This window comes from Amblyomma americanum, chromosome 9 (assembly GCF_052857255.1).
Source record: "Amblyomma americanum isolate KBUSLIRL-KWMA chromosome 9, ASM5285725v1, whole genome shotgun sequence".
In the NCBI taxonomy this organism is placed as follows: Eukaryota; Metazoa; Arthropoda; class Arachnida; order Ixodida; family Ixodidae; genus Amblyomma; species Amblyomma americanum.
Window position 1 is genome coordinate 127,122,627 of NC_135505.1, and position 13,541 is coordinate 127,136,167.

The following is a 13,541-nucleotide window of genomic DNA, read 5'->3' on the forward strand; positions in this document are numbered from 1 at the left end:
TCCTCCCCGAAATGAGCCACTTGGTCCACAACGCCGCCTCCCAGCCCCCGCCCGCCCAGCCTATGACCGACCCTCAAGCCCCAGGAAATGCGACGCCTGGAGGACTTCCGACAACCGGCCGTTGTGCTTCCATTGCGGTGAGGCCGGCCATATTCTTCGTCACTGCCCGTACCGACGTATCGGTCTTCGAGGATTTACCGTTAACGCCCCACGACCACGCTTCGGACAACGTCCGCACGAAATCGACGAGTACCTGCGTCGAGAAGAGTACACGCCGAACCGCTTTTCGCGCTCACCATCGCCGTCAACCTCGCGCTTTGCGTCGCCACGCCGCAGCTACGCAGCCGCGGTACGAGGAAGGTCGCCCAGCCCCCGTAGGGGAAACTAAAGGCAGCAACCTCTGGAGGTGAGGTTGCTCACGAGCTAAACGCCGAAGATCCTCCACCGACCACGCCCCATGAAGACGCTGCACCCGCGACGCCGCATGAAGAACCGACACTCGCTGCACCGACGCCGCACACAATGAGAACCTCGACCACGACGCAAGCTACTTTGAAATCGACGCCGCCACCCAGAGGAGCTTCGACCACACGCCCAACCCGTGATTCGCATACGCGACGAAGCCGTGACCCGACGCCGAGAGCGACATGCAATGCAAGAGCCAGGACCTCCGACCTAGAAGTGACTATCGACGGCCGGAAAGTTACCGCTCTAGTCGACACAGGAGCCGATTACTCGGTGATGAATGGAACATTCGCTGCGCAGCTCAGAAAAGTCACAACGGCTTGGGACGGCCCACAAATTCGCACCGCTGGGGGCCACCTCATTACGCCATCAGGACAATGCACAGCGCGAGTGACTGTCAAAGGACATACCTATCCTGCGACCTTTGTTGTGCTACCGCAATGCTCCCGCGAAGTGATCTTGGGTATGGATTTCCTTAATGAGCATCAGGCGATCATCGACCTGCGATCCAAGCTGATCACGCTTTCGACGGACGAAGCCATCGCTTCGATGAAAACTCGGGAAAACCACGTTGCCCTAAGTGTCCTGGAAGAAGAAGTGAGCGTCCCACCCCGTTCAAGCGTTATAGTGACCGTAGGCGCCACGAAAGCCATAAACACTGAAGCCATCATCGAGGGGAACATGCAGTTGCTACTAGACCGAGGAATCAGCATCGCAAGAGGCATCGCACATTTCCGCAATGGCCAGGCCGAAGTACTGCTGACTAACTTCAGCGAAGAATACCGGCATATTAACAGAGGAACGACGATTGCTTTCTACGACGAAATATCTGACGTACGAGATTCCTTCGCCCTCTCCGACCCCTCCGCAGAAGATCCGCCTGACCAAGAGAACTCGCCCACTTTCGACATCAACCCAGCCCTGCACCGGAACAGACAAGACCAGATCCGCAATCTGCTTCAAAACTACAGTGAGTGCTTTTCGACATCGCCGAAGGTGCGACAGACGCCAATTGCCAAGCATCGCATTATAACGGATCAACACGTCCGACCTCTCCGTCAAAGCCCCTACCGTGTGTCTCCGCGAGAACGACAAGCCATCCGGGACCAAGTCGAAGAAATGCTTCGCGACGACGTCATCCAGCCTTCAAACAGCCCATGGGCGGCACCGGTTGTTCTAGTGAAAAAGAAAGACGGCGCACTTCGATTCTGCGTGGATTACCGCCGCTTGAACAACATAACAAAGAAGGACGTCTACCCCCTCCCCCGCATCGACGACACACTGGACCGCCTCTGCAACGCCAAATATTTCTCATCGATGGACCTCAAGAGCGGCTACTGGCAAATTGAGGTCGACGAAAGAGATCGCGAGAAGACAGCATTCATAACTCCGGATGGGCTGTTTGAGTTCAAGGTGATGCCATTTGGTCTCTGTTCCGCACCAGCGACGTTTCAGCGAGTAATGGATACAGTGCTGGCAGGCCTGAAGTGGCAGATTTGTCTGGTATATTTAGATGACGTCGTTGTCTTCGCCGCGAACTTTGAAGAGCACCTCAAAAGACTTCGAACAGTACTAGACGCAATCAAGTCGTCTGGCCTAACCTTGAAAGCAGAGAAATGCCACTTTGCATACGAAGAGCTGCTGTTTCTAGGCCACATCGTTAGCAAGGAAGGAGTACGCCCAGACCCGCAGAAAACAGCCGCTATTGAACAGTTTCAACCGCCGGCCGATAAGAAAGCAGTGCGCAGATTTCTCGGACTATGCGCATATTACCGACGATTTGTGAAAAACTTTTCGCGCATCGCCGAGCCCCTGACCCAACTGACGAAGGCAGACGTGCCGTTTAAATGGGAAGCGCCGCAAGCAGAAGCCTTCAAGGAACTTCAGCGTCGTTTACAGTCCCCACCGATCCTTGCGCATTTTGATGAAAACGCCGATACTGAAGTTCATACCGACGCAAGCAGCGTGGGACTAGGCGCCGTTCTCGTTCAAAAAAGTGACGGGCTGGAGAAGGTCATCGCATACGCTAGCCGTTCCCTTTCCAAGGCCGAGGCTAACTATTCGACCACTGAGAAGGAGTGCCTTGCCATCATCTGGGCTACGTCGAAATTCCGCCCCTACCTCTACGGACGGCCGTTCAAGGTGGTCAGAGACCACCACGCGCTCTGCTGGCTTGCCAATTTGAAGGATCCCTCTGGCCGACTCGCTCGATGGAGTCTGCGTCTCCAGGAGTTTGACGTCACCGTCGTTTACAAGTCCGGCCGCAAGCACACTGACGCCGATTGCCTCTCACGAGCCCCTGTAGATGCACCGCCGCTGGACGACGATGAGGACGGCTTCCTGGGACCCATCAGCGCAAGCTCTTTTGCTCAGCAGCAACGCTCGGACCCCAACCTAAAAGGCCTCATCGAGTACCTGGAAGGCAAGGTTTCTTCACCCCCCGCTTCATTCAAGCGAGGACTGTCTTCTTTCTGTGTGCAGAATGAGGTCCTTGTGAAGAAGAACTTTACAGCGAACAAAACAGCCTACCTCCTTGTTGTACCTACTTGTCTCCGCGAAGAAGTTCTACAGGCTTCACACGACGAGCCGACAGCTGGACATCTCGGGTTTACTCGCACCCTCCGCCGCATTCAAGACAAGTATTACTGGCCCCGACTGTCTGCCGATGTCGCACACTATGTGAAAACATGCCGAGATTGTCAGCGACGAAAGACTCCTCCCACACGACCAGCAGGATTTCTGAACCCCATTGAACCTCCCTCAAGACCCTTTCAGCAGATTGGCATGGACTTGCTTGGCCCTTTTCCAACGTCAACATCTGGAAATAAGTGGATCATCATAGCGACCGACTACCTGACCCGCTACGCCGAGGCGAAAGCCCTACCGAACGGAACAGCAGCAGAAGTGGCCAAATTTTTCGTGGAGTGCATTCTTCTTCGACACGGCGCCCCCGATGTGCTCATCACGGACAGAGGAACAGCATTTACGGCGGAACTCACGCAAGCCATCCTGCGCTACAGCCAAACCAGCCACCGGAGGACAACTGCATACCATCCGCAGACCAACGGACTGACCGAGCGCCTGAACAAAACCATCGCCGATATGCTCGCTATGTATGTCGATGCCGAACATAAAACCTGGGATGTCATCCTGCCTTACGTCGTCTTCGCCTACAACACCGCAGTGCAGGAGACAACCCAGATGACGCCTTTTAGGCTCGTCCATGGCAGGGATGCCACGACCACGCTAGACGCCATGCTGCCCAACGTTACAGAAGAAGAGAACGTCGACGTTGCCGCCTACCTTCAACGCGCAGAAGAAGCTCGAAGGCTTGCCCGATTACGGATCAAAGATCAGCAGCGGTCCGACGCCAGACGCTACAACCTACGAAGACGCAACGCGGAATACAAGCCAGGAGACCAAGTCTGGGTGTGGACGCCCATTCGCCGCCGTGGATTGAGTGAAAAGCTTTTGCGCCGCTATTTCGGCCCGTACAAGGTTCTTCGTCGGCTGGGTGAACTGGATTATGAAGTCATCCCTGACGCAATGACTGCATCCCAGCGACGCCGCGTACGACCAGAAGTTGTCCATGTAGTCCGTCTGAAGCCGTATTATGCGCGCTAAAGGCCGCTGCATTTCCATGCTCTATTTTCGCAAGATCCGTTTTTTTCCCCTTACTAGTCGCATTATTTGTTTTAATGCATCGGGTCGATGCTTCTTTGAGAGGGGAGTAATGCCGTGAATATTTGCAGTGTTTATTCGTTTTTCAAATCTGCCGCGACACCACCTTATCACTTTGTTTGCGACGCAAGACGCGACTAGATTTATCTCGATTGATCGCAGCCAGGCAAAGCTGATTCTACGTTGTTCCGGAATGTTCTAGTAACTTTGCGCCCTTTATCTCGAATGTTCGCTATCAGCTTTAAATTGAGCACGGCCGACAGCGGCGGGCATTCTGTTCGACGACCGCCGAGCACGCTTGTCGCTTCGCCGCCGCCGAGTGATTCAGTCCATTTTGGGTGCAAGTCAGCCCAATAAACAGTTCTTTTAGAAGATCCTTTCGTCCGTATTCATCGCTGCTTCGACTGCCGTCACCACTACGTGACAATATTTAACAAAACAGTCGGCTTGCTCGTCTTCCACAATTTTCTTCCCCACAAGTTATGGCACCAGTACTAACGTCTTTTTTTCTATATTTCTTGCATGATGCGCATCTTCGGAACATAAAACACTCTACTAATCCTATGATGCTGATATCATCAATCCGAGTATTTTAACGTTACAATTTCCAACAATTTTGACAGTCTTGGAAAAAATTATATATGTGCGTGCAACAAAAATTACCCAGTGTTGTTTTCTGTTAGAAAATTATCGAAGTGCCTATTTTTCACTCTGGCCACGGTAATATGGTCGAAAAATATCTATTCTAAACCGACCCTATAGATGGCACTTGAAAGGGATGTACTATAAAGTGCATTACAAATGTGCCACAAGTAGACGCTCTATTGAACTTTACCACTCCACCTTACCACACACTTGACCCACTTCTGTTGCCGGATATAACTGAAGAACACAGCGGAATATTCCCCTTGAAGGATGCCCTCAGCCAATCGCATCGCGGTTAACCATTGCCGAATCCCCTATCACGTGTGGTTAATCCGTGGTTAATCCACTGTCACACTAGCGTGACAGAGGACATGGATTAACCCCGCCGGGCATGGTCTACGTCAAGGACGTCAAACACGGGGGAAATCGGGCCGCACCAACTCCTGGATCTGCCGAGCCTAGAAAACCCTGCAGTACGATGTGGCAGTTCTCTGAACAGCGGAAAACAAACGAAAGAAAGGTGGCACAAGTTGTGGGTCACCAGTGCAGATGGTTTCCCAAATAGAAACGCCCAGTCTGATGTCACGCTAACGACAGAATTGCGACGAGTCTAAGTTCGGAAGTTTGAATCTCTTTTACCTTTCTGTTACCTTGCATGGACTCAGACGCGGCGCGGTCCTGCACTGTGCGATGTGCCGGCTAAACGATGCGGAAAGACATTGCGCAAACTGAAAAGGAACTACCAATTCACTTCCTTTCTGACTTTGTTCTGTCGTTCCGATGCCATCTTGATCCGTGGATGCCGGGATCTTATTTTTAGAAACTCTTACGGCCTAGGAGGACGTGAATTTTTCCTTGGTCATACGCTGCGCATTGCACAGTTTCTTTACCTTTCTGGTGATGCAATGGTCCAAAAAGTGCAATTGTAAATATACCACGTGTTTCGTGGAAGAGATCACAAATGTATAAAAATAGGGTTTTTGAGGTTAAGAGAAGTTTTCTTCGGCATAGTCATACCACTGTTGGCGGTCATCAAAAAATACAGGTGAATCATGTTAAGTAGTAAAGTGTTGAAGTAAATTCTAATAGTTTACTTTTTACTATTAGTAAAGTATTAGTATTGCAATTAGAATTTGTAGCCGGCTTTTAGTAAATGCCATACAAATTTTTAGCACTTCGAAAACGCGATTGCTCTCGCTGCTGTGGCTCAACTAATAATGGCTACCGATGATCGTGCCAAAATGCAAGCAATTTCTAGAAGCATGCAGGCAAAACAACCCCTCCAGTTCATGTAACTCGTCAAAATAGCCAAATTTTGTCGAGCCACAGCGCCGAGGGTAATTGCGCTTCCAAAATTCTAATAACATATTCGGCTATTACTAACCGCCGGCTACAAATCTGTAATTCCAAACAGGTGCCTACCTTTAATAGTTGAAAGGTAACTACTAGATTTTAGTTAATCACTTTAGTAGTTAACATGATTATTCTGTCTTCTGATATCGACCAGCACTGCCATGAGTACGCCGCAAAAAGCTTCACCTTACCTCGAAAACCCTATTTTCAAAATTTAGTTATCACCTTCCGTGAAACACCAGTCATATGAGACTTTTTTTTACCCCAACGCCACTAACACGCAGACTGAAATTTTGTTTGGCTTGAGACACGTCCGCCTTAGCCACATACGCATTTCGCTACAACTTTAGCAGTGTTCTAACGAAATGCTTCCCGCTGTGACCAATAGGATGCCTGTACTGTGAATAAGAGCCTATTTTTGCCAAGAAAATTCAGGCGTTATGCTTTCTTTTGGACTAGTGCATCCGGAATCATGTCTTTTTGGCTCTATAACACGTCTGCAACGTCGTGGGTCACCGGTGGATCCCGTCATTTATTCATGCTGTGTGGCCACGAATACTGGGTCACACGAAGAAGCCGTGGAACAGCAGAAATTTTTTACACAACCCTCGAAATGCACACATGCCTTACGGCAGATCGTTACTGACACCTGTTGGTGATTCGAAGAATCTGGTACCAACAGTAGCTCACTGGTTGGTCACACCGCATCTAGAAGAATTTCAAGGTGGCCCACCGGTGGACCATTATGCACGAGGACTAGGGCTCTAAAAATTGCTGCCGCAGGTGCTTTCCTTGCGTTAATAACATTCAACTGGAGCTTGTGCATTCCATGACTTACACTACCCCTCTCGTCTCTACTGCACACTTGCACTTTAAAGCGGCAAAATCTTTAGTGTAATCTTTATTTTTGTACTAATCATTACTATTGCTATTTGTTCCTTATTCATTTTAAACCAGCCAGAAGACGCGACACAAAGGAAGAAGCAAACAAGACGAGGCTGGACTAACAACTGAAGTTTTATTGAAAGGAAGAAAACAACGAAGACTCGCACTGAGATGCGCGCGCACATAAGCCGTATCAGTGAAAGGGCACACAAAAAATTTTTCAATGTCAGGGTCTTACTAACAAGTTATCTAAAAAGGCAAATTCCTTAGCGTGAAGGTTTACCGACGGCTTAGCCACACACGTGTCCTTAGCCTTAGCAATGTAGAAGGCTTCAACTATCTCGCGACAGATTTGTTTTTCATTTCTATAAACTACAGTAGTGTCGCTGAAGTCAGGCGTGCAAAGAGACAGATCATCGTCTGATTTGCATTCTCGAGATTGCACCTGCAACGCCAGATTAGAGTTCGCCTTCCCACCCAGAGAGTTAGAATGCTCCGTCAGGCGCACATTTAGACATCTGCCCGTCTGCCCGTAGTAGCATCGACCACAAGGCAGCGGAACGCGATACACCACATTCTTTCTGCAAGGGGTGAGCCGTGTCTTATGTGACACTGTGCATCGGGAACGATCACTTGATGTTTTATCAAGCCTCCTTTTTACGCTGGCGCACAAGCCTCCTATCTTGTTTTTAGCTGTGAAGACAACGCCAACGTCATACTTCGCCGCAAGTTTCTTGAGTCGGTGTGAAACACTATGGAGGTAGGGAAAGGCGGCCACCTTTTTTCGCCGCGCCTCCACGTCAGCATCTTCCGGCCCCGTGTTGCTCTTTCTCAAGCGAGTCAAAACACGTTCAGACAAGCGGGCAAGGTGGGCAGTTGGAAACCCAGCAGCCATTAACTTTGAAACCTGCTGCGAGAATGAGTCCTCAACGCGGTGATGGCAAGACTTACGTAAAGCGGACTTGATGCATGCGACTGCCAAGCCATCCTTTACCAACCTCGAGTGGTCAGACTGATAGCTAAGCAGAGGCTTCCCTGACCTGGGGCTGTAGCCCCAACATACGTGATCGTCCCCAAAGCACAGGTCTAAATCAAGAAACTGCAAATGGTTATCTTTAGGAAATTCAGACGTAAAAGACAAGCCCTGACCGCCCTCCTTGAACATTCCTAGAACATCTTGTGCCAACCTATCAGAGTCATCTTTGCCTAAGAAAATCAAGTAGTCATCAACGTAGCGAAACGCTACTACGCCGATGGCTTCCAAACCAGGCTGTAAAGCAGTGTCAACTTTGGAAAGAAAAATGTCGCTGAGCAAAGGTGCGACCTGTAACCCTATGCAAACGCCTGACCTCTGGACGTACATGCTGTCTTGCCAACAGACAAACGTGGAGTTGAGGTAAAAAGACAACAGCTCCATGAAGCTAGCCACCGATACTCCGCACGCATCAATGAAATCCTGTTCATCATTATCCACCGTGATGCAATCTTGCACACACCTTAGAAGTCTGTCCTGTGGCAATGAATAGTAAAGGTCCTCCACATCGATGCTCATTGCTGAGCACGTGCCCGGGTTCTTGTCCATAAGAAACTGGATCACAGTAGAAGAACTTGGAACCAAAAACGGATCCTGAACTTTCAGCGTCTTCAGGTGCCTCTGCAGGAACCCGGAAATCTCGTTCTGCCAGGTGCGACGTTCTGAAACAATAGTCCTGAACGGAATGTCCACCTTGTGCGTCTTCGCCGTGAAAAAAACGTCCAAATGGGCTTCTGAGGCCGCCTTCACCCTTGAACTCAATGACCTCAGATTGTGATCATCAAGCCATGCAATAGCCTTCTTCCTGTAAGATGATGGCTTTGCTTTAACCTTCTTAAAACTCTTGGCAATCGCAGCCGAGGCCTTTTCAGAAAAGATGCCGTTGGGCACAACGACAAAGAAGCCTTCCTTGTCAGACACCAGCAGACGCAATTGGTTGTCAACCAGGTAGTCACACACGGGTTTCAGTCTGTACTGCGGCCTCTGCTCACGTTTCCGTGCCGCTATAACGTCCATGGCTTCAGTCAAAAACCGACTCTTCTCATCTTCCGGAACGTGACGAGCAATGTTTCGAGACATCGCCAAAAGATCAACTAGACTTACGTCAGGTTGCAGACAGAACTTCGGCCCACGCTCCAAGATGCGCTTGTGCCGTGCATCTATTTCCTTGTCTCCCAGGATTAGCAGTTTGCCCTGAGCAACTGTGCGCCTCTTCTGAGCAGGCAGCGTGAGGCGTACAGTCTTCCACATGAACTCCGTTATTCCGTCGGCCGTCTTGCTCCAGTCTGCCAGTTGTCCTCTCCGTCGAGTACCACCGTTGCTAACACAGTGCGCGCGTAACAGTTCCCTGTAAAGACGGGCTTGCCTCCACCACTCCGAAGCCAAGATGCGGCTTATTCTACTCGAATGGCCCGGGGAAGGCTGCAACCAACCACACAGGGACTGGACATCAGGAGGGCAAATTTGGTGCTTGGCATACCATGACGCCGTCCGGGCTCTACAGATGCAGAGCGCTATCATAGCCACCAACACTGACGGGTTATGTACGTTGAAAGTGACACATGGAAAAGAGCCCAAAGAACTAGAAATGAAATTCAACAAGGTTGAGGACTGGGCGAGTTGGTAAGTATTCATTTTAAACCAGCCAGAAGACGCGACACAAAGGAAGAAGCAAACAAGACGAGGCTGGACTAACAACTGAAGTTTTATTGAAAGGAAGAAAACAACGAAGACTCGCACTGAGATCCAGTTGATCTTTTGACGATGTCTCGAAACATTGCTCGTCACGTTCCGGAAGATGAGAAGAGTCGGTTTTTGACTGAAGCCATGGACGTTATAGCGGCACGGAAACGTGAGCAGAGGCCGCAGTACAGACTGAAACCCGTGTGTGACTACCTGGTTGACAACCAATTGCGTCTGCTGGTGTCTGACAAGGAAGGCTTCTTTGTCGTTGTGCCCAACGGCATCTTTTCTGAAAAGGCCTCGGCTGCGATTGCCAAGAGTTTTAAGAAGGTTAAAGCAAAGCCATCATCTTACAGGAAGAAGGCTATTGCATGGCTTGATGATCACAATCTGAGGTCATTGAGTTGAAGGGTGAAGGCGGCCTCAGAAGCCCATTTGGACGTTTTCTTCACGGCGAAGACGCACAAGGTGGACATTCCGTTCAGGACTATTGTTTCAGAACGTCGCACCTGGCAGAACGAGATTTCCGGGTTCCTGCAGAGGCACCTGAAGACGCTGAAAGTTCAGGATCCGTTTTTGGTTCCAAGTTCTTCTACTGTGATCCAGTTTCTTATGGACAAGAACCCGGGCACGTGCTCAGCAATGAGCATCGATGTGGAGGACCTTTACTATTCATTGCCACAGGACAGACTTCTAAGGTGTGTGCAAGATTGCATCACGGTGGATAATGATGAACAGGATTTCATTGATGCGTGCGGAGTATCGGTGGCTAGCTTCATGGAGCTGTTGTCTTTTTACCTCAACTCCACGTTTGTCTGTTGGCAAGACAGCATGTACGTCCAGAGGTAAGGCGTTTGCATAGGGTCACAGGTCGCACCTTTGCTCAGCGACATTTTTTTTTTCCAAAGTTGACACTGCTTTACAGCCTGGTTTGGAAGCCATCGGCGTAGTAGCGTTTCGCTACGTTGATGACTACTTGATTTTCTTAGGCAAGGATGACTCTGATAGGTTGGCACAAGATGTTCTAGGAATGTTCAAGGAGGGCGGTCAGGGCTTGTCTTTTACGTCTGAATTTCCTAAAGATAACCATTTGCAGTTTCTTGATTTAGACCTGTGCTTTGGGGACGATCACGTATGTTGGGGCTACAGCCCCAGGTCAGGGAAGCCTCTGCTTAGCTATCAGTCTGACCACTCGAGGTTGGTAAAGGATGGCTTGGCAGTCACATGCATCAAGTCCGCTTTACGTAAGTCTTGCCATCACCGCGTTGAGGACTCATTCTCGCAGCAGGTTTCAAAGTTAATGGCTGCTGGGTTTCCAACTGCCCACCTTGCCCGCTTGTCTGAACGTGTTTTGACTCGCTTGAGAAAGAGCAACACGGGGCCGGAAGATGCTGACGTGGAGGCGCGGCGAAAAAAGGTGGCCGCCTTTCCCTACTCCATGGTGTTTCACACCGACTCAAGAAACTTGCGGCGAAGTATGACGTTGGCGTTGTCTTCACAGCTAAAAACAAGATAGGAGGCTTGTGCGCGAGCGTAAAAAGGAGGCTTGATAAAACATCAAGTGATCGTTCCCGATGCACAGTGTCACATAAGACACGGCTCACCCCTTGCAGAAAGAATGTGGTGTATCGCGTTCCGCTGCCTTGTGGTCGATGCTACTACGGGCAGACGGGCAGATGTCTAAATGTGCGCCTGACGGAGCATTCTAACTCTCTGGGTGGGAAGGCGAACTCTAATCTGGCGTTGCAGGTGCAATCTCGAGAATGCAAATCAGACGATGATCTGTCTCTTTGCACGCCTGACTTCAGCGACACTACTGTAGTTTATAGAAATGAAAAACAAATCTGTCGCGAGATAGTTGAAGCCTTCTACATTGCTAAGGCTAAGGACACGTGTGTGGCTAAGCCGTCGGTAAACCTTCACGCTAAGGAATTTGCCTTTTTAGATAACTTGTTAGTAAGACCCTGACATTGAAAAATTTTTTGTGTGCCCTTTCACTGATATGGCTTATGTGCGCGCGCATCTCAGTGCGAGTCTTCGTTGTTTTCTTCCTTTCAATAAAACTTCAGTTGTTAGTCCAGCCTCGTCTTGTTTGCTTCTTCCTTTGTGTCGCGTCTTCTGGCTGGTTTAAAATGAATACTTACCAACTCGCCCAGTCCTCAACCTTGTTGTTCCTTATGGATGCTCATTTTGTTTTTGCTGCTTTCGCGCGTTAGTTTTTTTTTTATTTTGCTTCATATACTCTGCCTGAGCTTGCTGAATAGCCTGCAAAGTTATTCGGATCCTCCTACGGCTCGCAAGGAAAACGCGAATGTTGGCCCCTTTAATACAAGTGCCATATGTTTAGATGAAAATGAACTCGTGATAGCCATGATCACTGTTTGGCCATCGTCAATGACAAAGGCTTACCGTATTTATTTATAGAAGGCCATAATGGAGCCCAGAGTCATGCAAAATTTCAGCGCGATGGCGTTAAATGTCCGACTCCGCGGAAAACCTGGCATTGGAGCGCCTGGAAAATTCTGGTTGGTCGATACGGTAACGTCACAGAAAAAGTTTCGCTGTAAGGAAAAAAGGGGACTAAGCGTGCCTTTTTCGCTCCTATGTCTCTTGTCCTTTGATTCGCGCAGTCCTGTACATTTTATTGAAATGAACGACTAGCCAGCAAGGACGTTCTGCTCATCATCAGCCTGACTACGCCCACAGCGAGGCAAAGGCCTCTCCCGTATCTCTCCAATTAACCCTGTTCTTTGCCAGCTAAGCCACCGTATTCCCGCAAACTTCATCTCATCCGCCCACCTAACTTTCTGTCGCCCCCTGCTACGCTTACTTTCTCTTGGAATCCTCTCCGTTACTCTTAAGGGCCAGCGGTTATCTTGCCTTCGCAGTACTTTCCCTACCCGAGCCCATTTTTTCATCGTGATTTAGACCAGGATGTCATTAACCCGCGTTTCATCCCTCACCCACTCTGCCCTCTTTTTGTCTCTTTATGTTACCCTTATTTTCCTTTCCGTAGCTCACGTGTGGTCCTCAGACCTTAACTTAAGCTGAACTTTTTTCTTTATCCTCCAAGTTTCTGCCTCATAGGTGAGTACCGGTGAGATACAGCTGCTGTACAATTTTTTCTTGAGGGATATTGGTAAACTCCCATTCATGATCAGAGAGAACGGGCCTTATGCGCTCCACCCCATTTTTATTCGTTATTTCGCTCTCGTTATTAGGATGAGTGGTCACTACCTGCCTTAAGTAGACGTTTTCCCTTACGACTTTCAGCACCTCGCTAGCAATTGTAAACTGTGGTTCCCTTCCGAGTCTGTTGAACATCATTCTCGTTTTCTGCACGTTCATTTCTACACCCACCGTTCCGCTCTGACAGACTAACCCCGTCTACTAAATGGTAGTAAAACGTTCTACTGCCGAATCAAATCTCTGTCCTTTGGGTCGGAAGACGAGCACGCTACCTCTACAGCACTCAGGAAGTTTGTTCAATGCGATAAATGGAGGCCTTGTAAGAGCACCTCACACCGCACAGTAGACGAACTGCATTACAGAGACACTTTGTTAGTCAGTTTCCGTAACTGCCACTTCCAATTAACGTCAAACATAAGCGACACCCACACAGTAAAAAGCAAGCAAGGCAACGAAAAATGAGAATGAGCAACTCCGCGAAACAGAAACCTAAGCGAAAGAGGTGGATTATATGCGTCGGAGCTCTGTAATGCTATAGCGTTGTATTCGTAAGGACAAACTTCAGCGTCTTGCGATTTTTACGAACCTCCCCAATACATTATGAACA

The 13,541-nt window shown here is 49.4% G+C and overlaps 1 protein-coding gene across 1 annotated transcript in view; it reads right to left on the reverse strand.

Moving 5' to 3' along the window:
• LOC144103659 (pancreatic triacylglycerol lipase-like) overlaps positions 1-9,142 on the reverse strand; it is a 29,612-nt gene extending 20,470 nt beyond the window's left edge. Inside the window, exon 1 of the mRNA XM_077636321.1 lies at positions 8,526-9,142. Within this exon, the coding sequence (XP_077492447.1) occupies positions 8,526-9,142 (617 nt within the window). The remainder of the gene's footprint in view (positions 1-8,525) is intronic.
• Positions 9,143-13,541: the final 4,399 nt, after the last annotated feature.